The sequence below is a fragment of the Pseudorca crassidens genome, chromosome 19 (assembly GCF_039906515.1).
Source record: "Pseudorca crassidens isolate mPseCra1 chromosome 19, mPseCra1.hap1, whole genome shotgun sequence".
Lineage (NCBI taxonomy): Eukaryota > Metazoa > Chordata > Mammalia > Artiodactyla > Delphinidae > Pseudorca > Pseudorca crassidens.
Window position 1 is genome coordinate 63,076,338 of NC_090314.1, and position 18,395 is coordinate 63,094,732.

Consider the following 18,395-nt stretch of genomic DNA (forward strand, 5'->3'; position numbering starts at 1 on the left):
GACATAGGTATTTCTTCCCGTAGCACAATTTGAGATGGTCAGTATATTCTAGGGAAAGACTGCCATGTCATATTTATTTTAGCAAACGAGGTGCAATTAAAAAGTAGAAATAAAACTGAAAATACAAAGTAATATTTTAATAATATATGAACATGAACACGAAAACAATGTAAGCGTTAAATTTTTATATGATTCTACAAACGTGATTTTGATCAGCTGCAACTGGTAAAATTCTCTGTAAAGGCATTAACAAGGCATCGCAAGAAATCATTTCTTTTCCCAATATAAGCAGTTCTCAGTACACACTCAAACGCACACAGATATGGAAATCAGAAATAAAGGAATGTTAAAAAAAATAATGTAGGCAGACACAAAGAAAACCACCCCGTTAGTGTATGAGTGATGCATGTTTTTATGATCTTAATTACATTTAAGTATTAAAAAGCGCCATTGATCTCACAATTTACTTTACAACATCCAAATCTTCAAACCTGTGGGAAGAAATCGAAAGCTCTGTCCCGACGGGTAGATCCATCCCCCTCTCCTGGGTTACTCAGGTATGTCACCACGTGGTTACCTGAAGATCAAAAACCCCAAAGTTACAACCTTCTCTAGGTTTAACGGGCACGTCCATAACAAAATATGTTCTAACTCAGGAGGAGCTGGAGAGAGGCTAAAAAGTATATTTGATATCAAAATTTCATCACTGACACCCATAAGGGATCAAGCCCTATCTGTACCAAGAATCTTTTGAAAGGTGAATGAGTCTCAAAGTTTTTACTTTTTGAAAGCTGAAGTATAGCTGATTTACAATGTTGTGTTAGTTTCAGGTGTACAGCAAAGTGATTCAAATATATCTCCGTACATATTTTTTCGATTCTTTTCCATTGTAGGTTATTATAAGATATTGAATATAGTCCCCTGCGCTATAGTCCCCTGGGGTCCTCGTTGTTTATTTTATACATGGTACTGTGTAACCAAAGTTTTTACTTTTAATCCAGTGCCAACTAAATGGTTCAGCCTTTCACTGTACCAAGAGGAGGGCTGTCAGAACAGGTAAATGTGATCTATGTCAGTGACGTCTCTGGGAACCTTTGACTGGAAGGGTCTCCTGCATCCCCGAGGTGTGCGCTCCTGGGGGCACAGTGTTTGCACACCACGGAGCCGTTTATCTATTGATATTTGGGGTTGGTAAACATCTGCTACAGAGCCAAGTGTCCAGGGATGTGGGGCTCTGGAGATGCGGGTGACCACACTGAGGACCACGCCATCTCACTCTCTTAAGAGGAAGACAGTGTCTCCTTAACCCTGCAACTGGGCTTCAAGGCAACGTCCTGTCGTGACTCTGCAGGTGAGCCCGGCCTTGTCAGGCACTGGCGGACCCTCATCTCGTTTGGATGGTACAAGGAGGGGGTCTTCTCCAAGACAGGCTCTTTACGAAAAATAAGTCTTTTTTTTCAAAACTGATATGTTTACGAATTTTTTAAATTAATTAATTAATTAATTTATTTTTGGGTGTGTTGGGTTTTCATTTCTGTGCGAGGGCTTTCTCTAGTTGAGGCAAGCAGGGGCCACTCTTCATCGCGGTGTGCGGGCCTCTCACTGTCGCGGCCTCTCTTGTTGCGGAGCACAGGCTCCAGACGCGCAGGCTCAGTAGTTGTGGCTCACGGGTCCAGTCGCTCCGTGACATGTGGGATCCTCCCAGACCAGGGCTCGAACCTGTGTCCCCTGCATTGGCAGGCAGATTCTCAACCACTGCGCCACTAGGGAAGCCCCAACGCATTTTTAATGAAGATTTTAACACCCAACCAGGAGACCCACAGGTGCAGACAGTACAAACTACTCAGGAGACATTCTGGCCACAACAGTACCTTCTGCACTGGTAGGTCATCAGCTCCTCTTGAAGGATGGATGCCCTCTTTTGCAGAAAGTTAACCTAGAAAAGAGACCTCGTGTGAGAAGAGGTGAAGGTGGCTTACAGGGCGACACTGTGCAGATACAGTGTCTGGTCGGATTTTATTTAAATTCAGACAACTCTCTAGATAAAACGCAGAGGATCTGTTGAATGCTAATGCTGTGGTTTTGTATTTGATCACCTCCCATCCCCACTGGCACTCCATCAGAGGCTACAGAACCCAGTTCAAACCCCGCACTGCAGAGCTGTTTGGACCTGGCCCTGGCCCACCTGGGTGCTTCATCTCCTCTCTTCCACCATCACCACCTTCCACCTCGCATCCTTCCTACTCTGCGGCCCTTTGGCCCTTTGCGGCCATCTGCCATCGTCTGCTTGGGAATCCTTGGCCAACTACCTCCTATTCACTGTCCACTGTTGGGTTCAAGGTCACCTCTGCTCCTGAATTCTTCTGCCCCCCCTCCAGCCCTGCCCCTCATCACCTCCTGCCCCAGGCAGCCAGCGGCCCCTCCTCTGTGTTCTCCTGTTCTGTTCTTAGCACTTTTCCAACTGCCTTCTGGTGATCTGTCTTCACGTCTCTCCCTCACACCCGAGAGCTCTCCTGGGGCAGGGATAATGTTGGAGCGTCTCTGTAACCCCAGTTTCTTTTTCAGGGCTGGACATGTAGCTGGCATTCCCTAGCTGTTTCGGGAATGAGTGAGTGAGTGGAAACAACATTACTGCCTACTAGAAACCTTAATCTCTCCGGGGATTCCCTGAGGTTGCAGAGGTAGTATTTTGTCGTGGGAAGAGCCTGCGCTCTGTCTGGAGTTAGGCCAACTGGCGTTCAGCTCCTGACTTGGCCTCCACAGCGCTAGGAAAGGTCCTTTTTCTCTTGATGCCTCATCTGTGAAATGGGGTGAACGACAGCCAGTTCCCAAGGTCATGAGGATGACAGGAAATGACTAACAGGAACTGCCTAGTCCAGAGATCCTGGCAGGTACCACCCTGTGGCCCCTGCCCCTGAGGGGCTGGGGATGGGGGAAACTGGGCTGTCAAGAAGAGTCTCTTCAGTCAGACCTTCACAGCATGGTTGGATTAGCCTGAAGCATGAATTTCTATACTATTAAAAATACTTGTATCAGGCATAAATTCAAAAGCACTTTCCACAACCCACTGGAAGTAGTTTCCGGACACTTACACTATGGCTTAACGTGACCAGGAGTCAGTGGCATTTGATCACTTTGGAGCTTTACTCTTGTCTCTTTGGTCTGAACTGAAACCATGGCAACGGTCGATTCTGAAACATGGTTATGCAAGACAGGACAGCTGGCAGAGTAGAAACTGTGCTTGGAGAGAGGGAGCACGGCTTTTCTTTTTCTTTTTTTTACATCTTTATTGGAGTCTAATTGCTTTACAATGGTGTGTTAGTTTCTGCTGTATAACAAAGTGAACCAGCTACACGTATACATACATCCCCGTATCCCCTCCCTCTTGTGTCTCCCTCCCACCCTCCCTTATCCCACCCCTCTAGGTGGTCACAAAGCACCGAGCTGATCTCCCTGAGCACGGCTTTTCTAAATGGGTACATATCAAAGTGGTCCCGCTGCTTTTCTGACTCTTTACATCACCCTGGTCTGAATTTTATCCAATTAATCCAGTGACCCACAGGACCACTGATAACTTTGACAGATGCAGGGACTACACTGATCCCACTTCCCTGCCTCCACCGTGCTTTGCCACTGGAATTCCAACAATTTTCAAAAACACAGGCACCTGCGCTCTCAAACTAAATCTGCTGGCTCTGTGGGCTGCACCTCTGCACAGCTGCCGATTCTGAGGCCCTCACGCAGCTGGCAGCGCTCTCTTTCTGGGTCAACATCCAGTTTTAGGAGGCTGAGTGGCTTTTATTACAGTGAAATGATGTGAATGATAACAGAAGCCCTGCAGGTGGATATCAGATTTCTCTTTCTTTTCTTTCTTTTTTTCTTAAAAATACCTCCTCTGAAGGTGCTGGGTCCTACACAGCTGACCCTAAGAAAGCCCTCCTACAAAGTGAATGGGTAAGCCACATCTTGAGGAGAGCCTTCCACATAAATAAAGACGACCTGATCCTTTGTAAGTTAACACCCTCCTGTCATACTTATTTTTATAGGTAGGAGTGAGCACAGCCAAACTTCTTAGCCTACAGAAGCGATAGCTAACAGTAGCATAAGGGTTGATGTAATGAACTTTTCATTTTCAGATAAGAGACTTTTGCTGAGGGGAACAGAAAAGGCAGGCTAACATCTGCTCCACGTATCTGTCCTATACATTATAAATAGCTAACGTGAATTTCATCAAACTACAGCATTTGTTTCATTCGTAAATAAATTTCTTGAGGACCTACTCTGTGACAGGCATTGTTCTTGGCACAAAGAGAAAAGAAATCTTTCCCTTGCAGAGCTCTTCCAGGAAAAAAGTATGTTTTAAATTTCTAAGTGTATTAGAAATGGGAATATGTGAACTTCTTCTCATGTTGAGTTAAAACATTTGTTTTTCAAAAAACCAGGAATCTATAAAACTAATGCTATATAAAATATTTACAGCAATATATAAAACTTGTTTTAGAGAAAACTTATGTAGGAAGTTTTTAATTAATATCTAAATTGAAGTCAATTTTATCTCTTATAAACTACTGTACCAAGAACTACACGTTTCAGCAGAAATATCAATATTTAACCGAATTGTTTGAATACCATGTCATTATCCTGCCTCGATCCTAAAATGCATCTTGTTATCTCTGACAATCATATAAAATACACCAGAGTAAAAATGCTTCTAACTTAGCCATGTTTTTTATTTCTCTGCACTTTCACATGATAAGGAGTTAGCAATGTGCTAACTGATGGCATTTTGGGCCTGGAACCAAGAATAAAAGGGTGAGTCTGTGTTGGAATGCAGACTGTAAATAAAAGTAACCATAACTGAGCTTTTCAATTTCAAGGATGCTTTTAAGAAAATCTTATCGAGACAAAGAGTTCTTAAGCTAGTAAGAAAAAATTCTAAAAAACCCCACAAAACAAAAAACAATTCATCCTGGGCACTCGGTTATTCTGTGACATCACATGGATTTCTGGCATCAGTTCAGAAACAAACATTAATTAAGATATGCACATCATCTAAACCAGGGGTCCCCAGCCCCCCCGGGCCGTGGACCGGTACTGGTCCGCAGCCTGTTAGGAACTGGGCCGCACAGCAGGAGGTGAGCGGCGGGCAAGCTTCCCTGTTGCTCACATTATCACCCGAACCATCCCCCTGCCCCCCGCGCCGCCTCCCCCCAACCCCCACCGGCCGTGGAAAAACTGTCTTCCATGAAACCGGTCCCTAGTGCCAAAAAGGTTGGGGACCGCTGATCTAAACCCTTGGAAAATTCCCTGATTCTAGAAATTACCTGTGACTTTAGGGAGGAGATAGTGTCTTCAAGTTCTTGTCTTAGAGATGCTGGCATCAATCCTTTAAATTTTGTTTCATATTCTTGTCGTATGTAAGTTATCTAAAATGAACAAAAAAAGCGTATCTTTTTAACCACAGAAATGATTGTTTTGAATTTAAGAAATCCCAGAATAATGTCCATTCATTACAAAGGTAAGTTTGTTACATGTGGTCAGAAACCAGACAACTGAGATGAAATAAGAGGAAACACAAACTGAACAAGGTGCTCTGTCCTTGTCAATCTGGGAGAGAGAGTCCCTGCACCAGCACTTTATTTCTTTAAAATCCTCGTTGACACAGTTTTTGGCATTGGATAAGGAAAATACCTGTCCTCTCTTCTCCACTCATTATGTACACACGATGCTAATCCTACGTCCTCTTCCTGATCAGGGTGTGGGTTGTGATCATACTAAGCTGTGTGTGAGGACAATTCGTGGTATGTCATCTGTTTGGCTAAGGCACTCCCCGCTAACCGTCTAGGTACCTGGGTGCTTGATATCATCATGTGATTATGAAGATGCGAGTGAAGGAAAATCTGCACAGCTGTGTCTCCAAGCCTCCCCATACAGGAAACCAGAGGGCCCTTGTCATCGTGAGCATCTCTGATTCATGAGTTTCCCTCTGCCTCTGGAATACAGCCAGGTCTTGCTCAACTAACTGATGGTCACTGGGCTGGTCAAGGAAAAGCTGGCGGCTCATCCAACTACAAACAGGTAAGGAAGGTGGAAGAAAAGTCTTTGGAGGAATATGCCTCAGCAGGATGAAGAGGTGTGTCTGAGGGTGAGCACGAATGTGAGTGTGTCCGTCTCGGTGCCCTCCTCCAGCTCTGTTTCTTTATTTCTCCTTCTCCTAATCTGAGATGCTATGGAATTCAAAACTGTGTTGCATGTGCTGTGTGGGACTTAACTAAATATTAAAGCTGAATTGCAGTGTATCCCACAAATGAGTCATTGGACACACCTGGAAATAAGGTAATAGACTATGAAAATATGTGCAACTGAGTTCAGTTAGACAAGTCTATGGGTTTACTGAGGATAATTTAAAATTACTAGCCTTTAATTCCCAAATTTTCTTATACTAAACTAAACTAAGGGGGAAATGTGCTCTAATAGTTTATTACCTACTACAATCCCATGGCAAATGTTCTAGAACACAATTTTTAAATTTTTAGCAAAGTATTTTTTTCAGGTATGTTACAATCTTGTGATTTATGCCTAAAGGGTAAACAAAAATGATGAAAAATGATGTCTCCCACTGAAGAAATATTTGATTTTTCCCATTTTATCTTCTTGGACGTAAGTCCAATAGTAACATCTGTCAGTTGACTCAAATGAAAGGCAAACACAAAGTAAAACACATGGTTTATAAATCAGACTTTAGGGGCAACCTTTATCAAGGGCTCACAGGCTACTATATATTGAGTATTTTTTTTCTATCGCTCATCACTGGCTCTGAAATTTTGAGCTACTACTCTTAAAAAGGACTCATGTTTGCTCTATTTTTTGTATCCCTGTTTGTTTAGAATGTCTGCCCTCTGCCTGTCCATTTGAAATATAACTTGTCTGGGTATAAAAATGCTTCTGTCCCACGTTCTTTCTCTCAGAACTTTGGAGGTGTTTCCTCAATGTCTTCTGGCGTTGCTATGGTGAAGTCTGAAGTTAGGCTAATTTTTTTTCCATGTTGAATGTGACTTTCTTTCTCTGCTTGGATGTCCATACGATTTTATTTTTCCCTGGATTAGGTAACTTCACTGGGATATGTTTTGGTATTAATGATTCTATATCAATTTTCCTGAGACAATGTGCGTGCTCCTTCTATCTTTTTAAAAAAATATTTATTTATTTATTTATTTGGTTGCACTGGGTCTTAGTTGCGGCAAGGAGGGCTCCTTAGTTGCGGCAGGTGGGCTCCTTAGTTGCGGCATGCATGTGGGATCTAGTTCCCCGACCAGGGATCGAACCCAGGCCCCCTGCTTTGGGAGCATGGAGTCTTAACCACTGTGCCACCAGGGAAGTCCCTCTTTCTATCTTTATATTCAATTCTTTGAAGAAAAGCTTCTTCTGTTAGAATTGTTTTCTATTATATCAATAGTTACATATATTCATGTTATATATGATTTTTTTTCTATTTGTTCTCTTCTTCAGGAACAGAGATTTTGCATGTGTTGGCTCTTCTTTGACTATCTTCCATATTTACAATTTTCTCTATTATTTTACTTTCTTATCAATTTATATCTATTTTCTATTTTCATTTTATTTTGTGTGATCACCGTATTTCCTTAGATGTTTTCAGTTATGATTTTCCCATTTTTGTTTCTTCTAATATGGTTTCAATCTCTGTAATCTCTTGATTTTGACTACCTTTCTTCCTAAACTCTGAGAAATCACTTCTCATCTTTGTTGAATTATATCATCTTTAAACACATCTCTCTTCTTCTTCTCTCTCTCCCCACCTTTTTCCTTGACAGAGAGATATGTCAATGTGTTTTGTAAATGCTTTGACATTATGAAGAACTGTTTTGGTTTCAAAGAACTGTAATTTGTCTGAACCTTCTCCTTACTTCTTGGGTAATTTCCCATTAGATCTATGTTCTAATTTGCTTTTTGCTTCCACTCCTTCTTTCTCTCTCTCTTAATCTAGCAAGGCTCTTAACCTAGTTCCTTTTTCTTAAAAAAAATTTAAATTTCATTTTTGAATGGAACCAGCAATTTTCTGAATGCTGAGGTGGGGAGTAAGCTGGGGCAGGCCACAGCTATGGTTCAGTTTTGCTGTCATCAACACCCTTTGATCAAACCTATTATTTCGTTTGTTCTTGGGGCCCACCTGCTCTTAGTTTTCAGCTATGTTGGAGGTCAGGGCCAAGTACTGAAGCTCTTTAGTTAATGTTCATAGCTTCTCTGGACTCTCTTTTTTTCCCACTTCACTTTTCACACCTGATGGTCTCCCTCTACTGGAGGCGAGTCGCAGACAGCAGAAGATTGTGCGTGAGCAAGGTCATTCATTGATCACCACCATCCCTTGCACCACTTTTAAAATTCAGTACGCTATACTCCCCAACTTTTAGAGGATCTTGCTATTTCTACTTTCTGTCTATCCCTTTCTTCTTTGTTTTTATGATTTTGGTGAATCTGAGTGAACTTAAAATGGGCCCTTGGAAAATCCGACATTACCTCTCCTGTGGGTGAGACTATCACTCAGGAAAATATTACTATCCTGAATCCTTAAACCCAAATCCTGAATTTAATCATCATTATACCAAGCAGACGCCTATGACTTCAATAAAGTCATGGAAAACTTTAACCAATCCGTTTTACTCTACTTATGAGGTTAATGACGTTACTACCAGCAAACGTTTATTGAGTACTTTCTATGTGCCGGTTACAATTCTGAGTATTTTAAGAAGTGTTTAATCCCTCTGACAACCCAATGAGGTAAGTACAAATTTGAACTCAAGCAGTCTGACCCTCCAGCACATATTCTTAGCCACTGTGCTCTGCAGTTTCTCACACAATCTTCCCACATGCTGACGGGTTTCCTTCACAGACACCACCAGCTAGAGCAGTTTCATCCACTGCACAGTTGTGCTCTCCCTAGCGCAACAGGGGCCAGGGGACATCCTTCCAGACATCCAGCTGATCTTTGCTCTATTTATTTAATTTTTTTAATGACAACAATAACAACAGTGCCAACAACAATTGGTTCCAATATGGTATGTTTTCCCTATACTTTCCCATTGGTTTAAAATTTTAATTTACCAAGCATTTATGATAAGACTAATTTTTAAACATCTGTACAAATGCAGTACACATACTGACCTAAAACAAAAGTTCCGCAAATCCCCCACATAAGCACACATTTTGAAGTCCGACCAGTGAAGGATATATCTAAGTTTGTTCCACAGCAAAAGGAGAAGGAGGAAGGAAAGAATTAGCGTAGAGTCCTGTACATCACTTTTTTTCTGTTTATCACTTTTGACTCCCGCTACTATTTTTCTGTCCCCACGTCTGTCCCAGGATGTGTTTGAGGGGAAACAATGAGGGAACGATGACATTTGCCTACAGACTGAGTGCAGACTATTAACCGCTAACCGTGCCCCTCTCCCTCTCCCTCCCTCTCCCCCTCTCCCTGCCTTCCCCCTCTGGCTGTTAACCCAGCAAGAAACAAGGGGAAGTTGAGTTGATCTAAGCAAAGGGTTTGATGGGCATACAAACTAAGGGAGGTCAAAATTGTTTACAGGTAAATCTATTTTACTATTAGATTTGAATATTAAATCTTATTCACATACAGTGTCCAACTGTATTAGTGAATGATGTTTATGAAATGCGGAAGAATTCGAAGGTCGTTCTCGGCTTGAGTCCTTCTTGGAAGGAATTTCCGTCCCACCTCACCCTTCCCACTGCCTTCGAGAAGCACCGTGTATTAGCACCGCTATTCCTCGTCCCTCCAGCATCCCACCCAATAGACACAGCTTCCCTCTCTCCACGATGGTTACTTCTCTCTCCATTTCCATCTTCTTTCCTTTAGGAAAGGAAGATTAGGAAACTCAGGACATCATGACAAACAGTGACGCTCCTGTAATGTAAGCCGAGTGGAAACGGCGTATGTATAACCTGGTACCCACGTGAACAGGGAGGGCTGTGCTTGCCTCTGGCCACAGACCGCCCACCTTTCCCTCGAAGGCACAGCACTGACAGTATTCCCTTTGACTTTAAAAATAGACTATGAAGGGCTTCCCTGGTGGCGCAGTGGTTGGGGGTCCGCCTGCAGATGCAGGGGACGCGGGTTCGTGCCCCGGTCCGGGAAGATCCCACATGCCGCGGAGCGGCTGGGCCCGTGAGCCATGGCCGCTGAGCCTGCGCGTCCGGAGCCTTGCTCCGCAACGGGAGAGGCCACAGCAGTGAGAGGCCTGCATACCGCAAAAAAAAAAAAAAAAAAAAAAAAGACTATGAAGACCAAGAACCTCAGACCTGGAGTTCAGCATCACAATGGAGTAAAGCTCACATCCTGTATCATCAGGTAAATACTCATGTGATAAATAGGAGTGCATGACGTGGACCTGAGCCAAGAGGGTGTCTGCAGAGAAAAATTCAAAGTGATGTTGAAGAAAAGACTGAACCTTGGAACTCTATAATTTCATTAAAAATATGGAAGGGAGAAGTAACACATGTCTGGTGGCCCTGCATCAATTAGTCATGTCAGGACGTCCAAACTACAGCAAATACGTCAACCTCCTATCGTAAAAACAACGAGACGGAAGTGAGTAGCTTTGTACAAACAACGTAGGGACGGGGTCGCAAACACACGATATTTTATCACAGGTGCCAATGCAGCCAATACCAGACTCACTTTCCAAGGGCTGAGCCGTGGGGAGGCCAGTTGCTGAGTCGCCACTGGGGAATCCTGCGGGTTTTCACACGTGTCGGCGGGGTCAGCAGAGTGACAGTGCCTAGTGTTGCTTTACAAAGCGCGTTCCAACCAAGCCCCGTGGGGTCAGTTCGGCAGAGCGCCAAGGAACTGTAAGGACTCTTAGAGTTGCTGTCACCTCCTAGCTGCCTCTCCACTGGCCCATCCCCGTCCACAGTGCCTCAGTTTGCCCCCAACTACTGCAATGCCCGTATGCTGGTTTTGCTTTTCGAGTCAAATTTGCTCAATCTTTAAAGTGAAAATCAAAATCCTTTACGTGGCCAACGAGGTCCTGCCCAGTTGGCCCTTAAACGTCTCTCACCCCGTGGTCTCCCCAGAGAGTCTCCCCACGTCTGCAACATCAGACAGCTTAGCCTGCTTTGAGTTTATTCACCAAGTGCCCGGATGCCTGTTCTCACCAGGGCCTTTCTCGTGTTTCTCTGATGGTTCCTTCTTGTCTCATGGGGGGTCGTGCCACTGCCTCCACCTGGACTCGGGATGCTGGCAGGTCCTGCTCTGCGGTGCTCTCAGGGCTGCTGTAGGTCCAGGCACCCAGCCGGGGCAGCTTCCCAAGACCCTGATGTGGCTATGTCTGGGTCGCTGCCTTCCAGCCTTGGAGAAGCCACGGCCCTGGTTACGGGCAGGTAACGGAGGTCCACAGTCTCCACACCAGCCCGGCTTTCCAGCTGCGACCCAGTCTCTTGTCACTCACCAGCAAGAGCCCTTTCTGCATCTCCGTCCCCGGGCCTCTCCTCCCAGCCGCCTCTGCCTGCTGTCGGGCTTGGGATCCCGTCCCGGAGGCTTCAGCTTCACCCACCACTCTGGGGTTCTGATCCGCTTCCAGCCACACACGTGCTCATCACGCTTTTGATACCAAATACATCTTCTGCTTTGTTTGTATTTTACCCATCACCGCCGAGTGTTCGAAGCACAGGGGTGCCCCGTGACATGACCCAGCAGAGCCTTCCTGTACAAGGGCAGACGGCTGCCACCTGCCTTTAACTCAGTACAGTAACGCCTAGGGGTTAAGAGCCCAGACTCTGGAAGAGAAACGTCGGGGACTGAATCTGGGCTGTGCCTCTAAACTGCGTGCCCCGGGAAGGTTAACTTCTCTGTGCTTGTCTCCTTATCAGGAAAATGGGAATGAAAACTTCTCAAGGCTACTGTGAGGACTAGAGGATTCAATACATGTATAATTTTTACAACAGCGGCACTTAGTCAAGTTCGATAAACATCACTACAGCATATAATGGAGGTTATACGCATGTAACGTATTTCATTATATTATTATGCATATAAGTCACGAATTAGATTGAAGTACATATTTCATGTAGCCAACCTTTTAGACGTTCGGCTAATTATCTGCGTGTGTTCGTGCTTAGCCTGAGGGCTCCGTTTAAACCTCTGACTGAGAAAGGACATCATGACCAGAAGCTTCTATGGATTCAGAATCGATCGCAAATGAATCTTCACTGTATAATCGAAATAACCTACATGCGTCTGGAAGCACGACTTATCTGCTTTTGAGCCGTATTATTTAGCCGAGCCACAACAGTGACTGCTGTGTCCACGGGTTTTCTCAGACCCTCGCTGCAGGTGGGGAACAAGTGCTCCCTGATCAATGATTTCAGGGAGGGATCCCAGCTCAAGACCACCCACCCAGCCTGGATCCCTCCCAAGCAGAAATCTGTGGGAGGGTTAAGGGACATCACCAGACGCTCCTATTCACTGTGGGTTAGTTTATGCAGAACCCCGTCCTTCTATGGCTGAGCTGAAGGCCAGAAAGAAAACTGAGTTTGACTGGTGGGGAGGGCGAAATAACAAGAGAGAATTTTGGAGTCCAGTCCACAATCTGAGGGAGGGTGAGCGGGGGGTCAGTAGAGAGCATTACAAAGACACTGGGCTTCTGAAGGGTCGGAGGGGGTCGGAAAGCCCGGGAGGTGGTGGGCGGAAGCGGGGTCTAGGGACGGCGGCGCTGGGGGTGCGGAATGCAGTGCCAACAGTGCATCGCATTCCCCGCTGGGCTTCCCCGGGGGATGTCACTCGGGTGTGACCAGCCACCTTGCTGCCCAGAAGCTAGAGGTGACAGAGTGGAGCCAGCCCAGAGGAGGAAGAGCTGAGACTGGAGAGCCTGAAACCAGCCCTTGATCAGGAGTCAGCCTATCCTTGGACTCTTCTGCCTGGGCTGCCTTTTCTGTCACCCGCACCCCAAACATTCCTATTGAAACAAGGCAGAACGTGCAAAATATTAACCTGCATTTATGTGATGCATCTGCTCAACCAGGGGTCAGCAAATTTTGGACTGCAGACCAAATCCGGCCCACCACCTATTTTTTTTTTTTTTTTTTTTTTTAACAGTACGCGGGCCTCTCACTGCTGTGGCCTCTCCCGTTGCGGAGCACAGGCTCTGGACGCGCAGGCTCAGCGGCCATGGCTCACGGGCCCAGCCGCTCCGCGGCATGTGGGATCCTCCCGGACCGGGGCGCGAACCCGCGTCCCCTGCATCGGCAGGCGGACTCCCAACCACTGCGCCACCAGGGCAGCCCCCACCACCTATTTTTGGGGAATGAAGTTTTACTGGAGCACAGCCACGCGCGTTTGTTTGCGTACCACCGATGTGGCTACTTGGCCATGACCTCGCTGAGGGCTCTTCACAGAGACCCTGTGGCCCACAAAGCCTGAAACCTTTTCTGTCTAGCTTTTGGCAGAAAGCAGGCCAACCCCTGCCCTAGACTGTGACACTGCAGGTCGGGGACGGTGTCCGGCTGGCTGACTCCTTCAGCTCGGGCGTCCAGCTCACTGCCTGGCCTGTGGCAGCGCCTCCTTAGTATTTGCTGAGTGAATGAACGAATCAAAACCTCAGCGCACACAACTGTGGGTGTTAAGCCAGTCTTTGTCTTAAGATGACAGGACCTTCAGAAGGTCCAGAGTACCTACGGGGCTGCCAAGATCAAAAGTGATCTCAGAGATTCACCCGAAGGTGGGGAGTCCGTGCGGCGAGGTGCGTGGGCACGTGGAGGGCAAGTTCACACGCGTCAGAGGACGGCAAACTGTCCACTTTACGTCAAAAGGTACGTCCCTGAAAGGGTCTGGAGAGAACGCCCGCGGGAAGACACGCGGTTTTCCCTTTTGTTTACTGTCTGGATTTCCTCCCAGAGGGAGAGTCGATCAGCCCTTCCTGAAAAGGGGGTGTCCATCGACGGAGGAGCAAAACCCCAGCCAAGGGCAGGGGGAGACACCCGAGACGTGTAACCGACTTTGTGAATAAAAGGCCAGGAAGACCTATGCAGTGAGACTGGTATTCAGTAAGGCGGACGCGGGGTCTGGGCTCCGTTGGATGTTTCCTCTTTGTACCTTGAAGTGAGGTTGGAACACGTGGTACACGGGAGGTGCTCAGTAATACTGTGAACGAAGATACGTTTGAATAGGGAGGTGGGACTTTGAAATCACGGCGGGCAGGAAAGTTTAGATTTAATGGCGTAGAAAGTATAAGAGAAGGCACCGCTTAGGAGCATCTGACAGACACCAGGCCCTGTATCAAGGGGCTGATAGATAACCTTCCTCACGTCGTGAAGGTTGTATTTAATCCTTATATAAACTTTGGGAGGGGGACATTATCCTACCCACGTCGTGGATGCAGACGCAGGCTCCCAGCGAGAACCACGACGGAAACTGCCACCTCCTCATTCCTGGGAGGAGGAATTATCCGGAAATATTGTAAAGAAGCTCAGGAGGGGAGGTGGCCTGGGACTCAGGGGACAGCCGTGGTGCAGGGATCAGGAGACGTTCTTGTTGTAGGGTGACGGCTGTGGGGACCTCGTATCACAGAAGCTGACGACTGAGTGGCTTGTGAAAAATAAAAGCCCGAGGTGAGTCGACTGAGAATTTACGTCTCAGCCGTGTGCCAAGAACAGTGAGAACGGGGGGAAGAGAAGGCCTGGTTTGGGTTCGCATTTACTGTGTTTCAGGTGCTCGGGAGATAGGCACGAGCACAGCTGATGAGGAAGCTGGGCCTGGACACCTGAGGACCACTGAGCCAGAGGAGGACGCAGAAGTCGGGGAAAGGGGGCTCCTTGCAGGGGGAGAGAGAGACCAGGAATCTCCCAGGAGCCAAGACTTATGCACAGGAGGCACCAACGTTTAGGACCGGGATGGCCAGAGAGGTGGGTGCAAGTGAGGAGGGGAGAGCCGTCAGCCGTCAGATGCTGCCGGGAGGCCAAGGCCACCTCTGTCGTCTCCCTGGCACGCCGCCACCTCGCACGAAACGGGGCCGCCCAGCTAGCCTGTCAGTCATCAGAGATGCTGGCGAGCAGCGATGCTACCAACAGAGTTCAAGAGGCAATCAGTGCCAAACCGTTGTCTCCTATTTTTAAAGCAAAAATTACACTAGAAGTGCCCAGATCTAACCTTCAGTTAGATATCGTGCAAAATACCTGATTTGCCAGACGTTTTTGAACTGGTTCGAGGGCACCTTTCAAAATAGGCAAGCCATGACTGCTCTTTCTTTCCTGCAGTTTTAAACTCTTGACGATTATAAGTAAGTTAAACCTCTCCGTGGAAGCACCAACTGCCTCCTACGTTTAAGGAGGCCTGCCTTGCCAGATACGGCGTCCTACACAAAACACACAGTAGGAGCGCGACGGCGGCCACTGTCCCACGGCGCGCCCGCCATGCACGCCGGCGGCTCCAGTGAGCAGAACGAGGATTTTGTGCACGAGTCCCCTCACCTCCCAGCTGATGGCAACCGAGGCCCCGCAGCCTCAGAGCAGAAAGCTTCAAAACACCACGTCAACGGTCACCGACTAAGCTCCCGAGTGTTCACCTTCACACGGCAGAGGCACGAGGAATTTCCGTTCGATTAAAAGTTAGGGAATGTGGAGTCATCAAGACGTCGCACAGGCTTTCTGAGCGATGGCGGTCAGGGTGTGTGTCCAGCCAGCGTGACGGCTGGCGACCCGGCACAGCTCTGCGTGGGGAGCAGAGTGAGCGTGAGACGGGTTTTGTCCCCTGGAAGCTTACACTGTCCCCACGAGACGTGCAGAAAGGGCACGACTGGAGTGTGACAGGCCCCGGACAGGAGCCGACTGATCACCTCTAAGCGGGGGACGGAAGTCTCTACAGAGGTGATGGAATCTGACCCGGATGCTTTCTAGGTGGACGAAAGGGACAGGAGCTGCTGGCGGAGGGGAGAGTGGGAAGCACAGAGGTGACGTGTGCGGCACTTAGGGACCGCCGGCGGGGGCCGCTGTCTGCTGTGGATGGAGGTCGTGCAGGGGCAGCGGCTGAGGGAGCCACGTGGAGGCTGTACGGTCAGGATCCACGCGGCAGACGATGGGAAATCTCAAGGCCTCCGACTGGAGACTACTGCATCTTGACTTCTACTACGGGACAGGGAGCCTACTGCAGCCGCCCTGCTTCCAGATTTCCCTTCAAGCTGACTCTCTGCGCTGCCGGCCCGTTTCCCTGAAAGGCGGACCTGACCGCCCAGCCCTCTCTCCCCCATCATAAAAGTACTTCCGTGATTTTTTTAGCTGTAGCTGAAGAACGACGTCCCCGGCACGGGTCATCCAAGGACCTTCTCAAGCTGACCTGGGCCTGACTTCCCAGGACATCTGTGCTCCAGTAACGACCTGCGTCTCTCCCCAGAACCCCACCCACTCTGCGCCTCGTGCCTTTCTTTGCACACGCTGTCCCGTGCCCCTTCTGCTCCCCGATGCTCTCACACGGAACCTGCTCCAGGACCCCCGTCCTCAGCCTTGCGGTCAAGGTAGCCATTCCCTCCTCTAAGATGCCGCAAACCTTGTGCACCTAACAGTTGTGACCGTCATCATCACCATCACCGTCAACGATGACCTTTACCCGGTGTGTTCTACGCATCAGGTGCCGTCTTCTGCTCTTCTGCACAGTGTATCATATTTTATTTAATCTCCCTGTCAATCAACTCCATGTGGTCCATTCACGGCTTTTTATGTATGGAGGAATAGGCCTAGAGAGGTTCCTATTCTACCCACAGTCACACAGCTAATTAACTAGTAGCTGAGCTGACACCCACAGCGAGGTCCTCCTTACCCCAGCGCCCCTGCTTTTACTTCATTATCACATGAATTGTAATTATTGATTACATACTGCTTTTTCCCATAGGCTGTGGGCTCCCTGAGGGTAGGTGCTATGTTTTACTGGAGATTATATAAGATTACATTATTTGTCTGAAGTGTGAAAATATTACATGGATTTTTTTTGCCAACATAAGGCATCTTTGCAAGCCCCTTATGCAGGCTGGAGGCCGCAGGAAGCAGAACACACCCGAAGACATATGCCTGGGCTCACATGGCCAGCACCACACCTGTGCCAGGTGAGATGGGGAAATGGCGGGCCAGAGAGCGGTCCACTTTCAGGCTTTCAAGAGAGGCTGGCGTTTCAGGGACTTCCCTGGAGGTCCAGTGGTTAGGACTCAGCTCTTTCACTGCCGAGGACACAGGTTCAATCCCTGCTTGGGGAACTAAGGTCCCGCATGCCATGCCGTGTGGCCAAAAAAAGTTAAAAAGAGGCTGGGGTTTCTATTTTTACAAATCAGATAAATCGGTAATGAATATTAACTTGGCTTGGTTCACTTGGACAGATGTGAAAGTAAAATTTCTGTTAGAAACAGTCCCATTAAAGTATCTTTAAAAAACTTCAGTGAGTTGCTCCTGACTCAGACAAAACCACCACGGCCTTAAGAGACTGTGTGGGGAGAGCAACAGTGCGTCAGGCTGAGCGAGAAGCCTCCTCTCCTAGTCTTTTTCATCATTATTTTCAGTTGCTTTTCCAGGAATGTCTCTGGGCGTTCTTTGTAAAACTGTTGCCCAGATCTTTTTTAAAACACATCAAACCAACAAAGGTCAAATCAAGAGCAGGAAGCTTTTGTTCTTTCAGTCGGAAGACATTGCTTTCATATTAAAAATGTACTGAAATCGAGAAACATACTCTGATGATGTCTGAGAAGAATTCATGGCAGAGAGTAAAAGAGACAAAGAAGAAAGCTCTCCACTGTCGCTGGTGGCAGAGGGCTGTGCGCTCCTCTGTGGGACAGCTTTTTTCTTGACTTCAATGGCAGAGAAAAATCACTCTCTAAAATTAGAAAGACCCTGAACATTGTGTTCTGATATTACGACTAATGATGACTAACACTGTCGTTCTTTGTGCTTATTGGCCCTCAAGGTAAAACATACTACGGTGAAAATTTTAACTACCTTATTTATACGTGAAAACAAACAGAAAGGGTCTTTTCTTACTCGGGTGGAGTTCTCGAAGGTCTGTGTGCGCTTTATTTCCAACCACTGGAGGCTGCTATCAGAAGACTCTGTCTGCGCAGCTTGAGGGCCAAGTGGTAACTGAGGGCTCCGGAGCAATTCCATCCCCTCTCTTTACCTCCCATGTGGATTTAAAACCGACGTTGGCAGCTGCAAGGCTAAGATTTGGGGTAAGGATACTATTTTATCTTGCATTATGTGAACGATTTTTTTTGCAACTTTGAGAAAATCTTTTCCTCAAAGATTTTCTTTGAGAAAATTAATCTCGCTTCCTCTGGCCTGACGAAGATTTTAAATAGTCAGACAGATGAGCCCAAGTCCCTGTCCTAACAGTG

The 18,395-nt window shown here is 47.1% G+C and overlaps 1 protein-coding gene across 18 annotated transcripts in view; it reads right to left on the reverse strand.

Annotated features, from left to right (window-relative positions):
* Window positions 1-388: 388 nt before the first annotated feature.
* The window catches only part of CEP112 (centrosomal protein 112), a 422,023-nt gene continuing 404,016 nt past the window's right edge, over window positions 389-18,395 (reverse strand). For all 18 annotated transcript variants that reach the window (XM_067714849.1, XM_067714863.1, XM_067714851.1 and 15 more), the window contains 3 exons: window positions 5,325-5,426; window positions 1,872-1,936; window positions 389-577 (listed from right to left, as the gene is read on the reverse strand). In XM_067714849.1, the coding sequence (XP_067570950.1) occupies window positions 574-577; window positions 1,872-1,936; window positions 5,325-5,426 (171 nt within the window). In that variant the 3' untranslated portion in view covers window positions 389-573. The remainder of the gene's footprint in view (window positions 578-1,871; window positions 1,937-5,324; window positions 5,427-18,395) is intronic.